The following is a 25,704-nucleotide window of genomic DNA, read 5'->3' on the forward strand; positions in this document are numbered from 1 at the left end:
TGATGTATTAAAGTTTTTATATTTCTGTGAGTTTTATATTAATAAATATTAAATAATAACTGTTTTATTAATATATAGTCAACAACTGGAACATATTAGGCCACTGGGAGATAATTATCTTATTACTTTGAATATTTTATATCTATAAAATAAACAATAATTCAATATTGAGTGAACTCATTTCATACCTGATAAGGATTCCACTAACTTCAGTGATAGGATGACAAGGTTAGGATGATAAGGCAAACGTGTAAAGCTCGTGTTATGAGGAATTGTGGAAGATCGGATTTCTCTTAGTTTGATGAATGTGTATGAAATGTAGAGTAGCAAGAAAGTCCTATCATTACAAGATGACAGCGGCCTGTAACACAGCTAAAATCAACCGAAATTTATTTTCTCTCTTTTACAAACATTAAACATGTGGAAAGTCCTTGTTTATTGAAATTAGTTTTGTTATTTCAGGGATTGGCAATAATCAATCAAAGCAGAAATGAAGGCGGAATTTGTAAGGTAACATATCTGTTACATGTATGTAAAATTCCACGTAAGCTTATTTTCATCTTTCGAAAACTTTAAAAAATATAATTCTATATGTAAAAGTTTTACGATTTAAGATTAAATTGTAATTAAAAGTATCATATACCTATTAAAACGAGAAGGATAATAAAAGCAGGATCTATGGTCTTATTTTTATTTCCTTGAAAAACACAAAGATGCAAGCTTAGAACTTCATTCTGTGTGGATACTGGCTACTCCGTAATCCAAACATAGCCGACAGATAAGTAAACAGCAGTTTTTTATCTTGATGTTTCTTAACAGCATCGATCACCAATTTGTCCACTACTTTCTGATCAGCCTTTCTCTGATCGCTCGGTTTGTATTCCTCTTTCTTCTTGCTAAAGATATCGCCCTCCTCTTTCTTGGCACGCTTGTCACGTTTCCTTTTAAAGTAATCATCGTTGATGTGTTTGGGCAATTGGATACCGGACATGTCCAGCTTCGTCGATGTAGCAATCACATAATTTTGACTGACTCTTCGCAAAGGACAGGCATTGATCAGGAATGGTCCTAATAATAATAATCAAGAATTATAAATAATAGTTAAACCTTTCAACAATTTGTTACAATTTATTATAAATTTATTTACTAATTAACAATTTAATGATTTATTACTAATTCATCTAGTAATATATTTAAATTTTATTGACATACCCGTGACCAAAAGTAGACCGCTCTTCAGTTGCTTTAAAAAGACAACTCTCTTTCCTTTGTGAGGTCCAGCCAACAGAATGCAAATTGCTCCAGGTGTTAGAGAGGGCCTCAAATATCGACTGTGTTCATGGAAACACTTCTTAGCATGATGCACAGTGACGGGATCTGCAGTAGGATAATTAGCGCGCCTCTTTTTCAAAAGTACAATACGCTTTTCTCCATTTTTGTCACCGCCAATTTGCTTTTCAATAGTCAGTGGCTTTTTTGGCTTAACCTACAATATGTATAGCATTAAAATTAGATTTGTATTCAACTATTTAAAAATAATGTAAATTCTTAATCAATTTTTCATAATTATATTAATTACAAATGGTTACAATTTTAATACTTCACACAAAAATAATGTTGAGCAATATAATTCAATATTTTTGCTTGCACATAATTAAATAAGTAATAAACATATAATAACGTTACCTTCTTCGGAGTCTTTTTGCCAAGGAATTTATAGATCGCTTTCTTATGATACATACGTGTACGACTGAATCTGTACACGCCGTTGCCTAAGTCATAATTTCTTGGTTTTCCCCGTAAAGGCTTTTTCTTATCCTTTGCGCCTTCTTTAGCTGCAGGTGCAGCTGCAGCCTTTTTCTCTGGCGATTCCGATTTTGCATCCGCCATCTGCAAAGATGAAGATTTAAATTAAACTTAATCATAAAAAAATGTGATCAAACATATTGTAAACTACATTCTGTAAGTACATTTGCTTCACGTTGGCGCACACAACAGTAACACTGTGGTTTAGAGGTTATGTCACATTATGCTTTTTCTCACGATTCTGATAGAAAACACAAGTATATAAAAGTACAGCAAGTAAACATAACTTGATAAATATACTAACCGCAATTAGTTTTTAAAAATTAGAAAAGATTGATATTTTCTTATAATTAAAATGTCTAAAAACAAATCATGCGTATATACACTTGATACAAAAATCTAAACATATCGCAAAAATATAATGTTTAACTTATAGATTGCATGTAAATTATAAAATATTCGTTCATAAAATTCAATAAATTCTTGTTAAAACAATTAGATTCCTTCGATAAAATTACCCCTCATACTATAATCTTACCGTAACGTGCATCCAACACAGAAAGAAAGAGAAGCTTCTGCAAAAGCTACATCTAGCGGAATGAACTGAGCTAACAATAATCGATACATTTCGATAATCGATATATATCGATAAATATCGATATATTTCGATATCAATATATCGATTATATAAACAAAGTTTTATCATTGAACAGTTGTTTTTCAGCAAGAGACATAATCGACACAGCACTATTCCGTTTTTGCACGATATTCAACAGGTTACAGGAAATGTGTAAAAAATTTTACTTTTAAAGTAAATTATTTTTAGAATTATGTATATGTCAAAATACAAATTTAATATTTATTCGGACATAATCAATTTGAATTAAATTATAAATTTATTGATATAAATTTTTATATATTACTACGATCAAAATAAGAGATTCACTCGTCAAAAAATAAATTATTAAGCTCTATTATGACAGATTTTATAATGTTCAAATAATAATAAATATTATAAATGTTTAATGCATAAAAAAAAAGCCAAAAAAAAGGAATAACAAACATAACAAAAATTTATAATTAACTTGAGACTATAAATAAATATATTACTAATATTTGTATACAAATATAAATATTAATTAATGTTAAATATTAGAAAAATAAAATATTAGAAATAATTAAAACAAAAATGGAACATTTTAAAATTCAAAAAAAATATTTAATAAAATAATAGAAAAAGATTATAAAAATGATAAATATATGAATGCATGTGAGTAACATGTAAGAAACTATTGTTTGAATTGAATCCTTCGTAGATTTAATTATTTATCTATTTTTTTATCATACCCTATCGAGAGATGAGCCTGTAATTTACGACTTTTTTATCGTGTTCCATTTTTCGTTTTTTTATTTTTTGTTCAACAACATCAACCACACGCTTGGTATTTATTTTCGAATTATTTTTAACGAATTCACTTATCTAAAACAGATTATTTGATGATATTAAAAATATTAATAAATATATAATATTTTTTTCTAATTACAGAAAAACAAATTTTAAATTGCTACGCGCGCGCGCGCGCGCGCGTTAAGTGCATTTGGTCAGATATATCACCTATGTATGTCACAAAGTAAACATAAATAAGCTCAATAAAAAAGTCAAATAATGAGAACGTTATACGCATATAAGAAAATATACTTTTTTGAATTGTTCCGCTTCATGCTCGTGCGTTATGATAACAATTAATACGGCAATTTCGTCAACATGCCTACAAAAGCAAAGTAATACATTTTACAAATATAACAAATATTCATAAATATTGAAATATATTCATAAAAAAAACGTAATCACCTTTTTCCACTTAAGTCAAAGAATTGTGTATTGTTGAATATAAAATCGAGTACTGCATTATTTCTTGCATGTTTTGCAACAATAAGAAGAAAAATATTAGCAAAAAACGCTTTATCGATCGAATAAATTGTATCTACCTTTATAATTAACAAATACCGTGCAATATTCACAGGATCTGTAGAGCAAGTTAAGTATTCTAATAATTTATTATCGGATGATAAATTATGATTATAATTATGATGCCATTTATCCCACAACTTTCGCCAAGTATGGGTGCTTGCTGCCATTAAACCATTACAGTATAACCATTCTTTTTGTATCAAACGTCTGCATTACCAAGAAAAAATAAATATTTGATATAATTATTTAACTACAATATTTTATAATATAATATTAAAATAATTTATTTAGCATAAGACAACAATGCCATAAAACTATTTATACAAATAACAACTTACTCGTCTCCTGCAGAACTTACAAGATGTTCTTCTAATTGTAAGGCGACTGTTTTTCTACAGTCAGGAACATCGAGAACACATGCCCATTTTATCGCTTCTTCTCTTAAACATTTAGTAAAATCGCTATTATTAAATACGTTATCGTCCATACTATTATTAATATTATTGTATCCTATATTCTGCAGAAGTCCATGGAACATGTATTTAATTTTGTTCTAAAAATTGTTAAATAATAAGAATTTCATATTTACTCTCATTTAAAAAAAAAATGACAAGTAAATTTACAGATATACATAATAATTTAAACTTTTTTTATATGTATACAGTGCTTTAATACTATATACTATTCTTGTTTGTGGAAATTTACTATTACCATAATTTACCTTTACACTTATATCACCTTTAAATGCCCACATACACGCCATATATTCAACAGCTTTAATCATAGGATACCATACTACATAGTCCGTATCTTTTAAAAGGAAACTTGTAACATCCCAAAACAAGTCGAAATTGAGTTGTCCTATGATCATAAAATGAAAGGCGTCATCAACGATTTGGGCTCGATTGCAAACAGAAATGTGGGTATAATTTATAAAGTACATATAATACTGAAGACTTTGCCAGTTATCCTCATCATAATTGACGCGATAGTATCCTATGACACAAAAATGATATTTTTATTATTAAAGTATCTTCAACAAATTTATGAAAAAATGCTTGCAAATATCATTATTTCCTTCTAAATATTTTCTGAAATAAGTTATTTTTTAAATAAAATATTTGCAAAATTAATATTAAATTTAATGAATTTAGCTCACTTGCGCGATATCATCATCTAAACATAAATGACAAACTACGTGTTTAAGATTTTTTACATGAAAAATTGTCAATAAATATGCAAAAGTCAATAATTGTTTATTCATAATCGCCTGTTTTCCTGCCTGACCTTATATATCCCTTTACATTTATTGTAAAAAAACTTTTATTTGCTGGAGATTAAGTGTGTGTTCTTTATTGCCAATAAGACGACCAAATAAGACAAAAAGTTTTAAATTTAAAAACGATTTCTTTTAAATTAAAATACAATAATTTTTTACGGAATATCAATGCTTAAAAAAGTGTTTTTTTTTAAACCAATTCTTTTTGATCGCTTAATTGTTGCGAAACAGTGTATAATTGTGGTTACATATATTATTATATCAAAATAATAGAAAATATATATTTTTAATGATTAAACATAGAATAATAAAACGTCAATTAGAAAATAAAACAATAGAATAATAAAGTTACTGTTTAATATTTACCAATTTGTTGTAAATTGACTATAATCCACTCATTACTGTCAATTTCAAGTAAATAAGGGTACGGTTGTAATGGAGATAGCCGATAGTAATGTAATGACTCAAAGTTTAAGACTGATTTTGATGTATATGTCACATACACTTGATATTGCTTTTTGCCAAGAATTATTGCAAATTCATAATTACTATATATGATTAATGTCTTAGAATTATTTTGTGTCACGTACAGTGTAGGATAATATCCTTCAAGTGACCAATTATCAACCAAATCTTTCATATTAAAGTCAGGTGTGTTATTCGTTTCATTTAGAGCACTTTCCAGAACGGTCCAAAATGATACGCCAGATAAATTATTAGTATCTGTCGCGTTTGTTTGAGTATCTCTGAAAAAATAATTTAAAAAATTTTTTTTATCAATTACATTATTTACTGTTAATAATAATTCCACAATGTGTTGATTAAAATTCTTTCCGTAAAAGGTAACTAAAAGTAGCTAATAACTTTAAAACGATTAACTTCTATGTTTTTGAATAGTGAAATTTGAAGCATGTCATCTATATTTTACTGTTCACATTTTTACATCATTATTGTCACCATTAGAACATATAAAAAGATATTACTCACAGTGCGTTTACATATCTGTTGATAGCTGTCCAAAACACATCATCAGATATTATATTATATAACGTGCGCCATAAAACAGATGCTGTGACAATTCAAATTGTAAGTGGTTAAGTTTCCTTAAATTCTATTACTTACGAATTTAAAATTTACGTATAATAATCAATATTTTTAAATTATATTATATTTTTAAATTATATTTCTTTTAATTAAAAATAATATTGTAGTTACACTTATTTATTTACACTTACATTTCATGTAATGATGAGATGATCTATATGGATGAACCATAGAGTCATATACGAAGTGTGATGGATAATGAAAATCATCGAGTCGTAAAGACTCCTGTAGTGTTTGAACGACAAATAAATTCATGTGATACAAGTAAGTCTGTAAAGTGACATGATCGAGTAAATATGTATAGGTAGTAGAGAAATATATTTGAATTTTGGCAACATGTATTTAGCGCTGCTAACAACTGCTATCAACATTTGATAGCAGCCGTTAATATTAATAAGTCTGAAAATGTAGTATACTAGTAAGAGTATAAAAAAACCTGATGCAAAGTATGTGCTGCAAGAAATGCAATAAATCCGTCTTTTGCCCATAGAAACACATCATCATACCAATAAGATATCGTTTCATGTGCTATTAAGTTTGCTATTTCCATTTTGCGGACAACATGATCTAATGTCTCATTATAAACAACATCTTCTTCCCTGAAAATTGTTTTTAAATATTACAAATATACCCAAAATTTTTGTTATAATTATGCAACTTAATAAATTTGTGTTTTGTCGTTATAGTAAATACAAATTATTACGATGACACAAATAAACATTAATTATATTTAGTTAATAATAAATTTAAGGATAAATCAGTAATAAAGTTAAATTTGGTAGTAATGTAAGTGGTATGTTTTAGTTGTTTTCTAATAATCATACTAACATTAAAATAAATATTTTTTAGAATATTATAATTTAATATGTTTATTGTTTATTATTTATAATTTATTCAATTTGGTTCTATTCAATTAGTATTACCTTAATAGAATAGATCCCTTTATCTTTCCGTGATTAAACTGATAGTCCCTAATTATAATGTAATTCAGTTCTGGTAATTTTTTTTCATTTTTTTTTGCCAAATAACTCAGAACTTTATAAGCATAGATTTTTGCATATTGCATCTGTTCTGTTATCTCTTTTCTATGCCAAAATTTGCAATTTGCATCAGAAGAAAAATTATTTAAGTCATAATACAATGTTGTCATCGTAAATGTTAAATGTTCAACGGACATTAAAGGTGATGTGTCAAACAGAGTCCACAGCATGTCATTCAAATCGTCAACTTTTTTGTATATCGGGAGACTCGATAAAAATGTGTAGTTTTTATGATGCTTGATGTAAATGTGAAAGGTTGATTTAAATACCGTCTCGTTCAAACATGGAAATAGTTGTCGTGCTTTTATTATCATACTACCTTTGTTGTTTAATCTATTTTATGTTAAATGTGTGATTAATATAAAATTTTAATTTGATTAATAATTGATTATATTAACTTACACTTTGTCTTCTTCTTTATCTGTGTAGAAAAATTCGGAAAAGTCTCCGCCATCTAATATGATACGGTCGTATACAATTTTCAAGATATACGTACCAGGAGATAAAAAATCTATTGAAGACTGGGTAAAATCAAGATGAATGTACGTTTTGTCGATAAAAGAATATTTTGAGATGTCTATAGTTTGATTAGTATCGTTGTTAAATAAATGAATTTTAACTATAGCAAAAGTCTCTGAGCCTATGATAGTGATATTTTTCGTTGGTCGACAAACTTTTATTGTGGTATAACATTTACCAAAAATAATATTTCTGTATACGTCAAATTTTATTTCAACATTATAATTCAATGGTATTATATCAGTGTCATTCAAAATATTGTAATTAGTTTTAGTATCACTTTTTGTAAATTTTGCAATAGATAGTATAATTATCACAATGAATATTAATTCGACATTTAACAGAACTTGTCGGAATGCCATGGTAATTTCCATTTAAAGCATCTGCAAGAAGAATTTATTGATTAAAGAGAAACACATTTGCGAGTACAAAGCACTTAACCGCTATATCGCAAAAAATAAATAATAAATAAAAGATTACAGTTAGTCATTCTAATGCGGAGTAGAATTTGAGAAAAAAAAATTAGTTTTAGTAGCGTTGGAAAAAAGCGAAATTTTGAATACAAGATGTTACACAAAATCTTACAAAAAACATAATTTAATTAAATAAAAATTAAATACAGAAACTGTAATCAAAGGCTAACATAAATTCAAAAATAAAGGAGTAAACAAGATGTAAAACGATCAAGGCTAGGTGTTCGTGCTAAATATTTTATAAAACCAATCTTGAAAACATTAACGTTTCGACCACAATTTGGTCCCTTTCAGAATTTGACGATTTACAATATTGCATCGAATAAATTAAAAAACGCTTTCGGATCAATATAAAAAAATAATTCTCATCGTTTATGTGTTCCATAAAAAATTGCATCGCCGATTTTATATTATATGTCGTAATGAAAAAGAATCTTCTCCAGTTCAATAACTAACAAGATAAATTTCTTTTTCAGTTTCATAGTTAAAAACTTTTAGTGAAAAATTCATTGTTACACAAGTTACTTGTTTTTTATCATTTAACACATTAAGTTTAGTTTTATAATTAACTGAGCACATTTTTGACTTTTCCTTGACTGATGAATATCTCGAATGTTGTCCGAAAATCACCGAAATTTTCATTAAAAATCTGTAACTATGAAACTGAAAAAAAAATTTATTTTGATATTTATTGAACTGGATGGGATTCTATTTCATTACAATATATCATATAAGATCAGCGATGCGAATTTTTTTGAAACACATAAACAATGAGAAATTACTTTTTTATATTAATCCGAAAGAGTTTGTTATTTTATTCGAGACAATATTTTAAATCATTGAATTCTGAAAAAGACTAAATTGTGGTCGAAACGTTAATGTTTTCATAATTGTTTTTATAATATACTTTGCACGGACACCGAGCCTTGGCCGAGTCTTGCTTCTTGTTTACTCCTATAATTCAATTACTTATTTTTAATAAAAATTGCATTTTTACAATATTAAGCTTTTTTTTGGTGTAATTATATGTACACTAAGTTCAAGGAACAGAATCAAATTTCACAGAATCAAATCAATAACTTTTACAAATATTGAAATAATTGATTCTTAACGTATGGCATATATTTAATACAAAAGTATTACATTAAAACAATTGCTTGATTAATTTTATGTTATTTGAGTTATTGTAGTATAAATAAAAAAAAAAGAAAGTGAAAGAATAGTAAAAAATGTTAGCACTGAAGAATACGTTATTAACAGTGTAGAACCGTATTTGCTATGCTTTCGAAATTTTTGGTATATTTAATGAGAAATCTTCCACATGTGGTAACTCACCTATATATATTAAAATTATGTGAAAATTCAAATTGCGATACTTTGTAACAATTAACAATTTGTAACAATAGTACAGTACACTGCCTTGAATTGCGAGAGCTAAAGACATATAAATTTAATCGCTATCTTACTGCTTCGAGAAGTCTCCGTACACTAAGAAGAATATTGGCAGCTAACATAATAAATACATAATGTAAATAGTTTCTAAAAGGTTACATTACACAGTATCGAACACTGTACTAAAAACATGGAGAAACAAATGACTGTTGATATCTAATCAGATAATTTGTGTATAAAATTTAAAAAGTAATTTTCTACGTTGCTTTTAACTACTGTTATAGGAAATATAGGAAATATGTGAAAAATTATACTTTTCAAATAAATCATTTTTAGAATTATTGTTTATCAAAATAATAAAATTTAATTTTTTTTTGTACAAAATCAATTTATATTAAATTATAATATTACTAATTTATTAAATTATAAATTTTTATATATTACTACGAACAAAATGGGGAATTAACTCGTCCAGAAATAAATTATCAAACTTTATTATGACAGATTTTACAATGTTAAAAGAATAATATAATAAATTTTTAATGTATAAAGAAAAAGCCAAAAAGAAAAGATAACAAACGCAACGAAGATTTATAATTTACTAGAGATTATAAATAAATACAAGAGATTAAAAATTACGAATATTTGTATACGTATATAAATATTGATTAATGTTAAATATGAGAAAAATAAAACATTAGAAATATATAAAACAAAAATGGAACATTTTAAAATTGAGAAAAAATATTTAATACAACAATAAAAGAAAATTACAAAAATGATTAATAAATGAATGCATGTGAGTAACATGTAAAAAACTATTGTTTAAATTGAATCCTTCATGGATTCAATTGTTTGTCTATTCCATTATATTATTCTATCGATTTGCCTGTATATTTCGACTTTCTCATTGTGTTCCTTTTTTCGTTTTTCTATTTTGTGTTCAACAGCATCAACTACTTGCTTTGTATTCATTGTCGGATTATTTTTAACGAATTCACTTATCTAAAACAGATAATTTGATAATATTAAAAATATTAATAAATATATAAAAATTTCCTTAATTACAAAAAAAAATTTTAAATTGCTATGTTAAGTGCATTTGGGTCAGATATATCACTTATGTATATCACAAAGTAAACATAAATAAGCTCAATAAAAGAGTCAAGTAATGATAACGTTATACGCATATAAGAAAATATACTTTTTTGAATTGTTCCGCTTCATGCTCGTGCGTTATGATAACAATTAATACGGCAATTTCGTCAACATGCCTACAAAAGCAAAGTAATACATTTTACAAATATAACAAATATTCATAAATATTGAAATATATTCATAAAAAAAACGTAATCACCTTTTTTTACTTAAATCGAAGAATTGTGTATTGTTGAATATAAAATCGAGTACTACATTATTTCTTGCATGTTTTGCAAAAATAAGGAGAAAAATATTAGCAATTTTCGCTTTATTGTATGACGGAAAAAAATTATCTTTGCTTAATATAATCAAATACGATCTAATAGTGAGAGTATTTGTAGAGCAAGTTAAGTATTCTAAAAATTTTTTATCGAATGATGAATCCCATTTATTCCACACCATTCGCCAAATACTGATGTTTGCTGCCATTAAACCTTTACAGTATAACCATTCGTTCCGTCTTAAAAATCTGCATTAACAGAAAAAAAGAAATATTCTATATAAATATTTCTTTACAATGTTTTATAATTTAATAGTAAAAAATAATTTATTTAGCATAGGGCAATAATGCCATAAAATTTATTTATACAATAGCAACTTACTCGTCTCCTGCAGAATTTACAAGATGTCTTTCTAATTGAGAGGTGACTGTTTTTCTACAGTCAGAAGCATCGAGAATACATGCCCATTTTATCGCTTCTTCTCTTAAACATTTAGTAAAATCGTCATCACTATCTGTGTCATCGTATTCTATATTCAACAGAAGTCCATGGAACATGTATTTAATTTTGTTCTAAAAATTGTTAAAAAACAAAAATTTTAAATTTATTGTTATTTAAAAAAAAAATGACATAAGAATATTTACACATATTCATATTAATTTGAACTCTTTTTATATGTATACAGTGTTTTAATATTATATAATATTTTTGTTTGTGGAAATTTACTATTATTATAATTTACCTTTACACTTATATCACCTTTAAATGACCACATACACGCCATATATTCAACAGCTTTAATCATAGGATACCATGCTACATAGTTTGTATCTCTTAAGAGGAAACTTGTAACATCCCAAAACAAATCGAAATTGAGTTGTCCTCTGATCATAAAATGAAAGGCGTCATCAACGATTTGGGCTCGATTGCAAACAGAAATGTGGGTATAATTTACAAAGTACATATAATACTGAAGTTTTTGCCAGTTATCCTCATTATAATTGACGCGATAGTACCCTATGACACAAAAATAATATTTCTATTATTAAAGTATCCTCAACAAATTTATGAAGAAGTGCTTGCAAATATCATTATTTCCTTTTAAATACTTTCTTAAATAACTTATTTTCTTAATAAAATATTTGCAAAATTAATAACAAATTAATGAATAGAAGTAACTTGCGCGATGTTATCTTCTAAACACAAATGGCAAACTACGTGTTTGAGATTTTTTACATAAAAAGTTGTTAATAAATATGCAAAAGTTAATAATCGTCTATTTATAATCGCCCGTTTTCTTGCCTGACCCCATATATATCACTCTACATTTATATTTAAAAAACTTTCATTTACCGAACATTAAGTGTGTGTTCTTCATTGTCGATAAAATGACTAAATGAGAAAAAACATTTTAAGTTGGAAAATGATTTCTTTTAAATTAAAATACGATAATTTTTTACAGAGTTACAATGCTTAGAAGATTGCTTTTATTAAAACAATTCTTCTTGATTGCTAAATTGTTGTGAAACAGTGTATAATTGTGGTTACATATATTGAAATATCAAATAAACAGAAAAATCATGTTTCTCTAATAATTAAACATGGAATAAGAAAACGTCAATTAGAAAATAAAACAATAGAATAATAAAGTTACTGTTTAATATTTACCAATTTGTTGTAAATTGACTATAATCCACTCATTACTGTCAATGTCAAGTAAATAACAGTACGGTTGTAATGGAGATAGCCAACAGTAATGTAATGACTCAAAATATAAGATTGATTTTGATGAATATGTCACATAAACTGGATATCGCTTCATGCCAAAAATAAATGTATATTCATAATTACTATATGTAATTAATGTCTTCGAATTATTTTGTGTCACGTACAGTGTAGGATAATATCCTTCCATTGACCAATTATAGATCAAATCTGTCATATTAAAGTTAGATGTGTTATTCGTTTCATTCAGAGCACTTTCCAGAACAATCCAAAATGACACGTCAGATAAATTCATAGTATCTGTCGCGGTTGTTCGACTATCTCTGAAAAATTAATTTCAAAAATTTTTTTTATCAATTATTTACTATTAATCAATTATTTACTATTAATAATAAATCTACAATGTGTTGAATAAAAATCTTTCTGGATAACTAGGAACGGAAAAGGATAACTAAAAGTTGTTGATAAATTGAAAACAATTAACTTCTATGTTTTTGAATAGTAGAATTTGAAGCATGTCATGTATATTTTGTTGTTCACATTTTTTACATCATTGACACTATTAAAACATATAAAAAAATTTTACTCACAGTGTGTTTACATATCTGTTGATAGCTGTCCAAAACACATCATCAGATATTATATTATATAACGTACGCCATATAACGGATGCTGCAAAAATTCAAATTATAAAGTAATTATTAAGTAGTTTCTTTTTACTTTTAATATAGTATTAATCACTATTGACATAATAGTAATTAGTATTTTAGAATAGTATTAATTTTTACTCTTAATATACTTATAATAAATTTTATGTACAAGCAAGTTGTACTTGAATCGATTTGTAGTTAAGTTTTTTTATATTCTATTACTTGCAAATTTAAGAATTTACGTATAATAATGAATATTTTAAAATTATATTTCTTATAATTATAAATAATATTTTAATTACATTTATTTATTTAAACTTACATTTTATGTAATGATGAGATGATCTATATGGATGAACTATAGAGTCATATGCGAAGTATGATGGATGAAAAGAATCATCGAGTCGTAAAGACTCCTGTAGTGTTTGGACGACAAATAAATTCATGTGATACAAGTAAGTCTGTAAAGTGACATGATCGAGTAAATATGTATAGGTAGTAGAGAAATATATTTGAATTTTGGCAACATGTATTTAGCGCTGCAAACAGCTGCTATTAACATTTGATCGTTAATATTAATAAGTCTGAAAATGTAGTATATTAGTAAGAGTATAAAAAAACCTGATGCAAAGTATGTGCTGCAAGAAATGCAATAAATCCGTCTTTTGCCCATAGAAACACATCATCATACCAATAAGATATCGTTTCATGTGCTATTAAGTTTGCTATTTCCATTTTGCGGACAACATGATCTAATGTCTCATTATAAAGAACATCTTCTTCCCTGAAAATTGTTTTTAAATGTTACAAATATACCCAAAATTTTTGTTATAATTATGCAACTTAATAAATTTGTGTTTTGTCGTTATAGTAAATACAAATTATTACGATGACACAAATAAACATTAATTATATTTAGTTAATAATAAATTTAAGGATAAATCAGTAATAAAGTTAAATTTGGCAGTAAAAATGTAAGTGGTATGTTTTAGTTGTTTTCTAATAATCATTCTAACATTAAAATAAATATTTTTTAGAATATTATAATTTAATATGTTTATTGTTTATTATTTATAATTTATTCAATTTGGTTCTATTCAATTAGTATTACCTTAATAGAATAGATCCCTTTACCTTTCCGTGATTAAACTGATAGTCCCTAATTATAATGTAATTCAGTTCTGGTAATTTTTTTTTATTTTTTTCTGCCAAATAATTCAGAATTTTAGAAGCATAGATTTTTGCATATTGCATCTGTTCTGTTATCTCTGTTCTATGCCAAAATTTGAGATTTGCATCAAGAGAAAAATTATTTAAGTCATAATACAATGTTGTCATCTTAAATGTTAAATGTTCAACGGACATTAAAGATGATGTGTCAAACAGAGTCCACAGCATGTCATTCAAATCGTCAACTTTTTTGTTTATCGGCAGATTGGATAAAAATGTGTAGTTTTTATGATGCTTGATGTAAATGTGAAAGGTTGATTTAAATACCGACTCGTTCAAACATGGAAATAGTTGTCGTGCTTTTATTATCATACTACCTTTGTTGTTTAATCTATTTTATGTTATATGTGTGATTAATATAAAATTTTAATTTGATTAATAATTGATTATATTAACTTACACTTTCTTTTCTTCTTTATGTGTGTAGAAAAATTCGGAAAAGTCTCCGCCATCTAATATGGTACGGTCGTATATAATTGTTAAGATATACGTACCAGGAGATAAAAAATCTATTGAAGACTGGGTAAAATCAAGATGAATGTACGTTTTGTCGATAAAAGAATATTTTGAGATGTCTATAGTTTGATAATTATCGTTGTTTAATAAATTAATTTTAACTATAGCAAAAGTCTCTGAGCCCATGATAGTGATATTTTTCGTTGGTCGACAAACTTTTATTGTGGTATAACATTTACCAAAAATAATATTTCTGTATAGGTCAAATTTTATATTAACCTTATAATTAAATGGTATTATATCAGTGTCATTCAAAGTATTGCAATTAGTTTTAGTATCATTTTTTGTAAATTTTGCAATAGATAGTATAATTATCACGATGAATATTAATTCGACGTTTAACAGAACTTGTCGGAATGCCATAGTAATTTCCATTTAAAGCATCTGCAAGAAGAATTTATTGATTAAAGAGAGACACATTTGCGAGTACAAAGCACTTAACCGCTATATCGCAAAAAATATATAATAAATAAAAGATTACAGTTAATCATTCTAATGCGAAGTAGAATATTAAAAAAAAAAATTATTTCTAGTAGCGTTGGAAAAGAGCGAAATTTTGAATACAAGATGTTACACAAAATCTTACAAAAAACATAATTTAATTAAATAGAAATTAAATACAGAAACTGTAATCAAAGGCTAACATAAATTTAAAATTAAATGAGTAAACAGGAAGTAAAACGATCAAGGCTAAGTGTTCGTGCTAAATATTTTATAAAACCAATCTTGAAAACATTAACGTTTCGACCACAATTTGGTCTTCTTCAGAATTCGACGATTTGCAATATTGCATCGAATAAATTAAAAAACATTCTCGGATTAATATAAAAAAGTAATTTCTCATCGCTTATGTGTTTCATAAAAATTCGCATCGCCGATTTTATTTTATATGTCGTAATGAAAAAGAATCTTTTCCAGCTCAATAAATAAAAAAATAAATTTCTTTTTCAGTTTCATAGTTAAAAACTTTTAGTGAAAAATTCACTGTTACACAAGTTACTTGTTTTCTATCTTTTGACACATTAAGTTTAGTTTTATAATTAGCTGAGTACATTTTTGACTCTTCCTTGACTGAAGAATATCTCGAATGTTGTAAATCACCAAAATTTTCATTAAAAGTTTGTAACTATAAAACTAAAAAAAAATTTATTTTGTTATTTATTGAACTGGATGGGATTCTATTTCATTACGACATATAATATAAGATCAGCGATGCGAATTTTTTTGAAACACATAAACGATGAGAAATTACTTTTTTATATTAATCCGAAAGCGTTTGTTATTTTATTTGAAATAATATTTTAAATCATTGAATTTTGAAAAAGACCAAATTGTGGTCGAAACGTTAATATTTTTAAAATTGTTTTTATAATATATTTAGCACAGGCACCGAGCCTTGGCCGAGCCTTGCTTCTTGTTTACTCCTATAATTTAATTACTTATTTTTAATAAAAATTGCATTTTTACAATATTAAGTATTTTTTTGGTGTAATTATATGTACACTAAGTTCAAGGAACAGAATCAAATCAATAACTTTTGCAAATATTGAAATAATTAATTCTTAACATATGGCATATATTTAATACAAAAATATTACATTAAAACAATTGCTTGATTAATTTTATGTTATCTGAGTTATTGTAGTATAAATTAAAAAAAAAAAAGAAAGTAAACGCGAATAGTAAAAGATGTTAGCACTGAAGAATACGTTATTAACAGTGTAGAGCCGTATTTGCTATGCTTTCGAAATTTTTGGAATATTTAATGAGAAATCTTCCACATGTGGTAACTCACCTATATATATTAAAATTATGTGAAAATTTAAATTGCGGTACTTCGTAACAATTAACAATTTGTAACAATAGTACAGTACACTGTCTTGAATTGCGAGTGCTAAAGATATATAAATTTAATCGCTATCTTACTGCTTCGAGAAGTCCCCGTACACTAAGAAGAATATTGGCAGCTAACATAATAAATACATAATGTAAATAGTTTCTAAAAGGTTACATTACACAGTATCGAACACTGTACTAAAAACATGGATAAACAAATGACTGTTGATATCTAATCAGATAATTTGTGTATAAATTTAAAAAGTAAATTTCTACGTTGCTTTTAACTACTGTTAGAGGAAATATAGCAAATATGTGAAAATTATATTTTTTAAATAAATAATTTTTAGAATTATCGTATATCAAAATAATAAAATTTAATTTTTTTTTGTACAAAATTAATTTATATTAAATTATAAGTACATTTACCTTACGTGCACTAAATTTGTCAAAGTATGCATAATACATTGTATTGTACATCTATTGCATATTGTATAATTTATTGTATTATATAATATATTTTATTACATTACAATAAATATTATTTATTTTGTATTATTATTATTTTGCATTTGATTTTATTAAAATACTTTTTCGTCAAATAATGCGTTTACTTGGCAATTTTTCCGAAACAGCAAATCTAGAAAATCTTTCTTTTGCCGAACAGGTTAAAAAAATAATTTTACTTATTTATTTTATTAAAAAGTTAATGACGTAACCGCGCGCAGATTCTGCCAGATATTAAAAGGTCAAAAGCTGTTACCAATATCCATTAATTTACAAAAGCAGAATAGAGACCATATATAACATTGATATTCATGCAATTATCAATATTGAACAATATTGATGTCAAAAGCATGACTAACATTTATCAATAATGCAAAATTTGCAAAAAATATTTATTTCCTAATATAAATATGATTTTTAATATGTACTAAATTTTAAATAAATTAAATTTTATTGAAACGAAAACAATGAATAGAGTGATATCAAATATGAAAGAATGGATTGCAGCTATCCCGCGTTATGGTAACAGAATAATGTGATACTGATGTGTGATCTGATCACACACGTCTAAACACAGACCATACGTCAGTGTAGTGAATTAATACAAAGAAATTTATATATGCGGACATTATGTCGATAAGTATAACAATAAGAAGATGATTACATAAACGAACGATTAATATATGAATGCTTGCGAGAAACAAGTAAAATTATTATCTTCTATCAATTTAAATATTTGGCTTTTATTGCATCATTAGAACGTGTCTAGACTGAGAAACTTGTATCTGTCGACTTTTCTATTGTATTCCATTTCTCGATTTTTGATTTTTTGTTCGACAGGATTAATTAAATATTTATTCAAACTATTTTTGACGAATTTAATTACCTAAAACAGATTATTTCATGATATAACACATATTAATAAATATATAGTATTTTTTTTTAACTACAAAAAAAGAAATTCTAAATTGATACGTTAAATGCATTTGGGTGAAATATCATCTATGTATGTCACAAAGTAAACATAAATAAGCTCAATATAAAAGAGTCAAGTAATGAAAACGTTATACGCATATAGAAAAATATACCTTTTTGAATTGTTCAACATCATGCTCGTGCGTTATGATAACAATTAATACGGCAATTTCGTCAACATGCCTACAAAAGCAAAGTAATATATTTTACAAACATAACAAATATTCATAAATGTTAAAATACATTATATATATATATATATATATATATATATATATATATATATATAATAATAATAAGTTAAAATATATATATTATAAAAAAACGTAATCACCTTTTTCCACTTAAGTCGAAGAATTCTAAATGATTCAATATATAATCAAGTACTATATCATTTCTTGCATGTTTGGCAATAATAAGGAGAATAATATTAATGTTCATTTTACTGTTTGTTACTCTTAAATAAGAAACATTACTCTTTACTAATGACAAATAACTTTTAATAACATCAGGATTTGTAGAGCAAGTTAAGTATTCTAAAATTGTATTGTCGGATGTTGCATTCCATTCATGAAACACCATGAGCCAAATACTATTATTTGCTGTCATTAAACCTTTACAGTATATCCATTCTTTCCAATTCTGTCCAAGTCTGCATTATCAGAAAAAAAGAAATATTTTATACAACATTTAACTACAATATTTTAAAATTTAATATTTAAATAATTTACTAAGCATATAGTAAATAATGTCACGAAACTTGTTTATACAAATATGGTGGTTGTAAAACAACTTACTTGTCTTGTACAGAATATGTACTTCTACTTTCAATATGTTTTTTTAATTGTAAGTTGGCTATTATTCTACATTCCGGTGCATTGAGAACACATGCCCATTTTATCGATTCTTCTCTTAAACGTCTAGTTAACTCCCTGTCATATATTTCGTCACTGTATTTTAACCTCAGCAGAAGTTGACGGAATATTTCGCTAATATTCTTCTAAAAATTGTTATATAACAGTAATATTAAATTTATTGTCATTTTTGAGAAAGATGACATAAGTATATTTACACATATACACATTAATTTAAACTCCTTTTATATGTATACAATGATTTAATATTATATATTATTCTTTTTTGCAAAAATTTACTATTATTATTATATCATATTACAATTATATCATCTGGAAGTGCCCAAACACACGTCATATATTCAATAACTTTAATCATAGGATACCATGCTACATAGTCCGTATCTTTATATAGATAATTTGTAATACTCCAAAACATGGTAAGATTGAGTTCTCTTTGCTGAACAAAATAAAATGCATCATCGATGATTTGGGCTCGATTGAGAACATGTATATTGGCATGATTTTCATATAAATAGTTCGCAAGTTTTTTCCAGTTATCCTCATCATAATTGACGCGATAGTATCCTATGACACAAAAATAATATTTTTTAAATAAAATTGTCTGTATCAAATTTGTCAAGAAATGTTTGCAAATATCATTATTTTCTTCTAAACATTTTCTCAAATAATTTATTCTTCTGAATAAAATGTATAATAAATTACATTACTAAAAGTTAGACTTCCAAATGCTAATATTGCTTTTTGGCCCAATTTTTTAAAATAAAAAATTAGATTGAAAAAACATATAAAAAATTGCATATATTATCTTTTTCTTTAACTCGGTATATTGTCGCGGAGGAAGGTCCGATTAAAATGATTAAGACAAAGTTTTTTGCGGAATCGATAACTCAATCAAAGAAAATCGCATAGCGATCAACAATCACACGAACTGAAAAAAAATTTTGTTAAGGAAATTTTATTACGAAATGCAATTAACAGAAATATTCGACGATTTTTTACAAGCCAGGTGTAATGTTGCAAAGTCGCGTTGAAAATTTTTATTTTGACGTACCCATCATCGTATCGTTTTGTAAAAAAAAAAAGAATTAGTAAAGAGTATTTGAAAGTGCTGGATTAGGTCTCAATTTGAATTAAAGTTTGAAGAAGTATACTTTACTTTCCATAATTACTTTCCCCTTAATGTAAAGCTCAGACAAATGCGCGGAAAGATGTGAGTTTATGATATATGTACAATGTATGATGTATATATGTATGTGAGTTTATGATAGTTATGAGAGTTTATGTGAGTTTATGCGTTTATGATATATGTACAATGTATGATGTATGTATGTATGTATATGTATGATGTATGTTATAATGTTTTACAGATATAAGGTCAAATAACTAAGTAAAATTAAAGTGATTTAGTCTATTTTGCGCAAGGTCTTAGCAAGAACATTAATACTTGATTTGTCTGTTAAATTATAGAAGTTCTGATATTCAGTATTCTTATATTTTAAGTGCCGCGAACTTCATTAAACGTTTATATATCATTCTATATCATTTATTGTAATAAACTTTTATTTCTCGAACATTAGATGTGTGTTCTTCAGTGCCAATAAAACGATCAAAAGAAAGAAAAAGTTTGAATTGAAAAACTTTAATTTTTCGCGAAGTTACATTATTTTTAAGATTGCTTTCTTTCAACGATTATTCTTGACCGCCTGATTGTTATGAGTAGTGTATAATTGTGACTACATATATTAATATATAATTTTCAGTTTTGAATAATATCAACCAAATATAAATTTTCAGATAAAAAAAAGTTATACATCTGTTTACCGAGCATGGGATAATAAAACGTAAATTATAAAAAATAAAGACGGCAGAACAATATAGTACGTGTTTAATATTTACCAGTTTGTTGTAAATTGACTATAATCCAATCCTTATTGTCAATCTTAGGTACATAATAATGCGGTGTTATTGGAGTTAGCCAGACGAATTCTTTGACATTTAATGTCTCAAAGTTCATAATTGATTCCGACGTATATGTCACATATATTGAAAATAATCTATTGTCATTAAGTAATGCACGATGATAATTAGTATACGAGATTATTGTTATGTTATAGATATAATTTCTTGCCACATGCAGTATGGGATAATGTGCTTCTGTTAACCAAGAATCGCGAAAATCTATTATATTGAGTGTGCTATTCGTTACATTTAGAGCCTTGTGCATAGCAGCCAAAAATGCCGATGTAATATTAAATTTACCATCAGTATCTGTTGCGTCTGTCAGATTATTCCTGAAAAATTAACATTGCAAAAATCTTTATTATTAATTTTAAAATTACATTATTTACTATTAATAATAATTCCGCAATGCATTGTGTTTAAAATTCTTTACATGAAAAGTAACCAAAAGCAACCGATAGATTTGAAACGATTGACGGATTTTATGTATTGAAACTGTTAATTTCCATGTTTCTTGATATAGAGTTTGATAAGCATGTCATCAGTTTTACTGCTCCCATTTTTTACATAATAATCATTACTATTAAAAGATATAAATGATATTACTCACTGCATGTTTACATACGTGTTGATACCAATCCAAAATACATTACGAGTCATTATATGATATAACATGCGCCATATAACTAATACTGTAACAATTAAAATTATAAAGTACTTATTTAGTATTTTGTGGTATATTTATTTTTAATAACGATATTCATGCATTAATTACAATAAAAAATTCATTTTTTGTATTTCGTCATAAAATTAAGGAATATAGGTATATTCACTAGCGGATCCTGGGGGGGGGGGAGGGTTTTGGGGTTAACCCCCCCCCCTTCTTAAGAGTTAAAAAAAAATCAATTTTGCTGAATCCGTTTCAAGAATCTTGGTAAAAAATGCATTAAAGCAGGTCAAATCCTCCCCTATTATCGACATCAGGATCCGTTAGTGCGTATATTTATCAATATTTTTTAATTATATTATCTCAATTACATATCATTTTCTAGTTATTGTTTTTTGAACTTACTTTTTGAATAATATGAAAAAAACCTAAGTGTATCAATTTCATGAATGTTTAATCTAAAAGAATTCATATTAGAAAAAGTATGGAGCCGGAAAAGTTCCTGTTGTCTTTCCACGACAAATAAATCCATTGGGCGATATTGTGGAAAAATCTGAAAAAATTGATACGTGATGAAATAAATATTTTATTGAAAAATATATTTATAGTTGTAACACATATTCAGCGTTGCTGATAAACTTTTTGACTGTTTTATTCAGTAGTTTGAAAAATGTACTATATCGATAAAAAATATTTATTCAAACAACCTCATTCAAAATATACAGTTCAAAAAATGTAGCAAAACCATTTTTTGTCCATAAAAATGCATCGCCAAAACAAACAAATGCCATTTGACGAACTATTAACTGTGCCACTTCTATTTTACGCCTATGAGGATGCAATTGTTCGTTGTATGTAACATATTCCTTCCTGAAAATTGTTTTCAAATAATAGTAATTTATCAACAATCTTATAAACGTTTCTTGCAATTGTTTGTTTTTTTGTAGAAAAGAATAGAGTTTGGAAGAGAAAAACTTTGATAAGTTTTTTCAATATTATTCATATAATAAAAAAAATTTCATAACACTCGCGTTTATTTGTACAATATAAAATGAATAGTTATTTTACATGCCGTTCCTACTAAAAACTAAATTGAAGTCCAATTTAATATACAGAATAATTACTTCAAAATTTTTTACTTAGAGTAAACATAAAAATACTTTTTTGATGTGATGCAAGTAACATTGTATAAATTTTAGATGTTTCTTAATTAACGTATTGACATAAAAATATGTATATCTATCTGTTTTAAAAAATTGTTAAATTTTTTTATGTTTTTTTATTTGGTCTAAATAATTCTTAATAACGGATATTACCTTTGAAAAATGAAATTCCGTGTTTCAAAGCTGCTGTATTCAACATCCGAAAATACAAGATAATTCATTTCTGGTATTTCTATCGTACTTTGTTTTTTGAAAAAATTTAAGGCTCGTTCGGCAACGTTCATCGCAAAATATATATATTGTGTCATGTTACTTCCACACCAAAATGTGACGTTTGCATATATAGAAATTGCAGTGAACGTGGATATTATAACTCTTAAACGTTGAACGGGTATGAAAGATGAATTTTTAAAGTGCGTCCACATCATGTCATTTTCATCTAGTTTTATTTTTTGTATTGGTGCATTTGATACAGCTGTGTATTTTCTATGATGCTTGATGGAAATTTTGAAGGTGGCTTTCAATTCTGGCTCATCCCAACACGGGAATAATTGTCGAGCTATCATTATTTCATGCATCGTATTATCATTATCATTATTTTTTATTGCAGTCAACCTATATTTTAACAATAATTTATTTATTTATTTTTGAAATAAAATTTTGATTATAATTTGATCGAGAATTGATTAAGAATAGACTGAAAAATGTCAGGTTTTGAATAATTCAACTATTTATCACATTTCTACGTAAATTGTTCTAAATGTACCCATTGAAACATATTTGTATCTCTCAAAATCGACAAATTGTGTGCGTAATGTTGTATACATTTAAGCAATATTTTAAAAAACTTTAAATCATTTTTGTAGTTAACAATTTTAGGCACGATGACGATGAATATAGTGAACATATATTGTGAAGAATAATAGCAACTGTTATTTATAATATAACAAAATGTTATGAACATTTTTTACTTACATTTCATCTTGGTTTTGAAATAAAGTTTCAGAGAAGTCATTTGTGTTATCATTTATGTGATGTATATATGTTATTGTTAAAGTATATTTCCCAGGTATCAAAAACTGTGGATGCTTTTTTGGCGATTTTACGTTAGTAAAATCAATAATAAGCACATGCGGTTTATTGATGATCCAATACTTTGAAATATAAATTCTTCTTTCATAAAAATGGTCAATTAAAACAACATTAAGTATGGAAAAAATCCCTGAAGGTATAGTTAAATTTGTTGTTAGACTTTCAATAAAAATAGTAATATTGCAATCGCCCACTAAAATCTTTTCATCGAAATCAAATATTAATTTGACGTCATAATGCGGTACTATATTGTTTGGCAAATTATAAGTAATTGCAACGTTATCTTCGGCATTGATAGCAGCGAAAAAAGCTATTGTAACAATTAACATAAATTTCACAAATATTGAAAGCTTTTGTTGTGTCATTTTAATTTCTATGTCACGTAACAGAAATTTCTGCAAGAGAAATTATTTTATTGAAAATAGAACATTTTGTTAAACGTGTATAGTATTAATATTATATACAACAAAATTTTATTCAAAATATAAATGTTTTAAGAAACCTTTAAATGCAACTGAAATTGTTGAAGAAATCCGAAAAACATCAAAATAATACGCTTTTGACGATTATTTTTAAACAGTTGACGATATCCGTTTAATTAATTTTTATTCCAAAACAGTCATAAAATAAACCGTCAACTGTAATTCAGCTGAGAGCGCAAAATTAAACAACAGAAAAATTAAAGAAAACATTAGTTGATTTGATAACTTTGAAAAATGCTTCTAAAAAAAGTATTTAAAAATTTTTCTATACTTATATTGAGAAATATTTCATGCTTTTTTTATTAACTCACCTAAGTATATTAAAGTTGTGCGTAGTTTGTAGAATTAATTATTTATACTAATTACAATTAATACAATACACCGTTTCAAATGTAAACGCCTTAGATATATAAACTCATTCGCTATCTTACTGTTTCGAGAAATCACCGAACACTGAGAAAGGCATTGGCAGCTGATAGATATGGTAGCTAATTTAACACATACATTATGTCATGTAAATAGTTGCTAAAAGGTCACTCGGTAGTAAACACTGCTAACCAACAGAGAAGCAAATAAATTTTAATATTTCAACGGACAAATTTGTGCGTTAAATAAGGAAAGCAAATTTTTAAGTTGCTTTTAACTACTGTTATAGAAAATATAAGAAATATGTAAAAAATTATACTTTTTAAATAAATAATTTTTAGAATTATTGTATATCAAAATAATAAAATTTATTATTTTGTACAAAGTCAATTTATATTGAATTATATAATATTACAGATTTAATAAATTATAATTTTTTATATATTACTACGAACAAATGGGACGATATTACTACGAACAAAATGGGGGATTAACTCGTCCAAAAATAAATTATTAAACTTTATTATGACAGATTATACAATGTTAAAAGAATAATAAATCTTTAATGAATAAAAAAAAAGCCAAAAAGAAGGGATAACAAACGCAACGAAAATTTATAATTTACTAGAGATTATAAATAAATATATTACTA

At 26.1% G+C, this 25,704-nt stretch overlaps 2 protein-coding genes across 9 annotated transcripts; both read right to left on the minus strand.

The window, feature by feature from the left end:
- Positions 1-677: 677 nt before the first annotated feature.
- Positions 678-9,693, minus strand: RpL6 (ribosomal protein L6). 4 transcript variants are annotated; one of them, XR_010889832.1, is made up of 14 exons: positions 9,529-9,693; positions 7,604-8,103; positions 7,085-7,534; positions 6,598-6,760; positions 6,293-6,431; positions 6,045-6,126; positions 5,424-5,803; positions 4,500-4,774; positions 4,117-4,331; positions 3,815-3,985; positions 3,659-3,721; positions 3,506-3,575; positions 2,345-3,286; positions 1,688-1,890 (listed from the first exon to the last, which is right to left on the minus strand). XR_010889832.1 is itself a non-coding variant. In XM_012366551.2 (4 exons), exons 1-4 carry the CDS (start codon positions 2,354-2,356, stop codon positions 722-724), a joined length of 837 nt encoding a protein of 278 aa, XP_012221974.1. In that variant the 5' UTR covers positions 2,357-2,441; the 3' UTR covers positions 678-721. The 4 variants fall into 4 exon arrangements, 2 of the variants coding, with proteins under 2 accessions (XP_012221974.1, XP_012221975.1); XR_010889831.1 differs by having other exon boundaries at positions 3,659-3,985; XM_012366551.2 differs by lacking the exons at positions 3,506-3,575; positions 3,659-3,721; positions 3,815-3,985; ... (7 more) ...; positions 7,604-8,103; positions 9,529-9,693 and adding exons at positions 678-1,068; positions 1,213-1,486 and having other exon boundaries at positions 1,687-1,890; positions 2,345-2,441.
- A 370-nt stretch (positions 9,694-10,063) lies between these two features.
- Positions 10,064-25,649, minus strand: LOC105671893 (aminopeptidase N-like). Of its 5 annotated transcripts, XR_010889829.1 has the most exons (15): positions 24,998-25,649; positions 24,707-24,853; positions 24,088-24,599; positions 23,266-23,727; positions 22,657-22,819; positions 22,355-22,502; positions 21,893-21,974; positions 21,220-21,614; positions 19,622-19,887; positions 19,243-19,445; positions 18,780-19,097; positions 18,559-18,628; positions 17,393-18,356; positions 16,923-17,094; positions 15,451-15,511 (listed from the first exon to the last, which is right to left on the minus strand). XR_010889829.1 is itself a non-coding variant. In XM_067353581.1 (13 exons), exons 2-13 carry the CDS (start codon positions 24,746-24,748, stop codon positions 10,453-10,455), a joined length of 2,799 nt encoding a protein of 932 aa, XP_067209682.1. In that variant the 5' UTR covers positions 24,749-24,853; positions 24,998-25,649; the 3' UTR covers positions 10,064-10,452. The 5 variants fall into 5 exon arrangements, 4 of the variants coding, with proteins under 4 accessions (XP_067209682.1, XP_067209684.1, XP_067209683.1 ...); XM_067353581.1 differs by lacking the exons at positions 15,451-15,511; positions 16,923-17,094; positions 17,393-18,356; positions 18,559-18,628 and adding exons at positions 10,064-10,590; positions 10,790-10,859; XM_067353583.1 differs by lacking the exons at positions 18,559-18,628; positions 18,780-19,097; positions 19,243-19,445; ... (7 more) ...; positions 24,707-24,853; positions 24,998-25,649 and adding exons at positions 10,064-10,590; positions 10,790-10,859; positions 10,943-11,254; ... (5 more) ...; positions 14,003-14,165; positions 14,493-14,942 and having other exon boundaries at positions 15,012-15,511; positions 17,393-18,213.
- Between the last annotated feature and the right edge of the window lie 55 nt (positions 25,650-25,704).

Source organism: Linepithema humile, chromosome 4, assembly GCF_040581485.1.
Source record: "Linepithema humile isolate Giens D197 chromosome 4, Lhum_UNIL_v1.0, whole genome shotgun sequence".
Taxonomy (NCBI): domain Eukaryota; kingdom Metazoa; phylum Arthropoda; class Insecta; order Hymenoptera; family Formicidae; genus Linepithema; species Linepithema humile.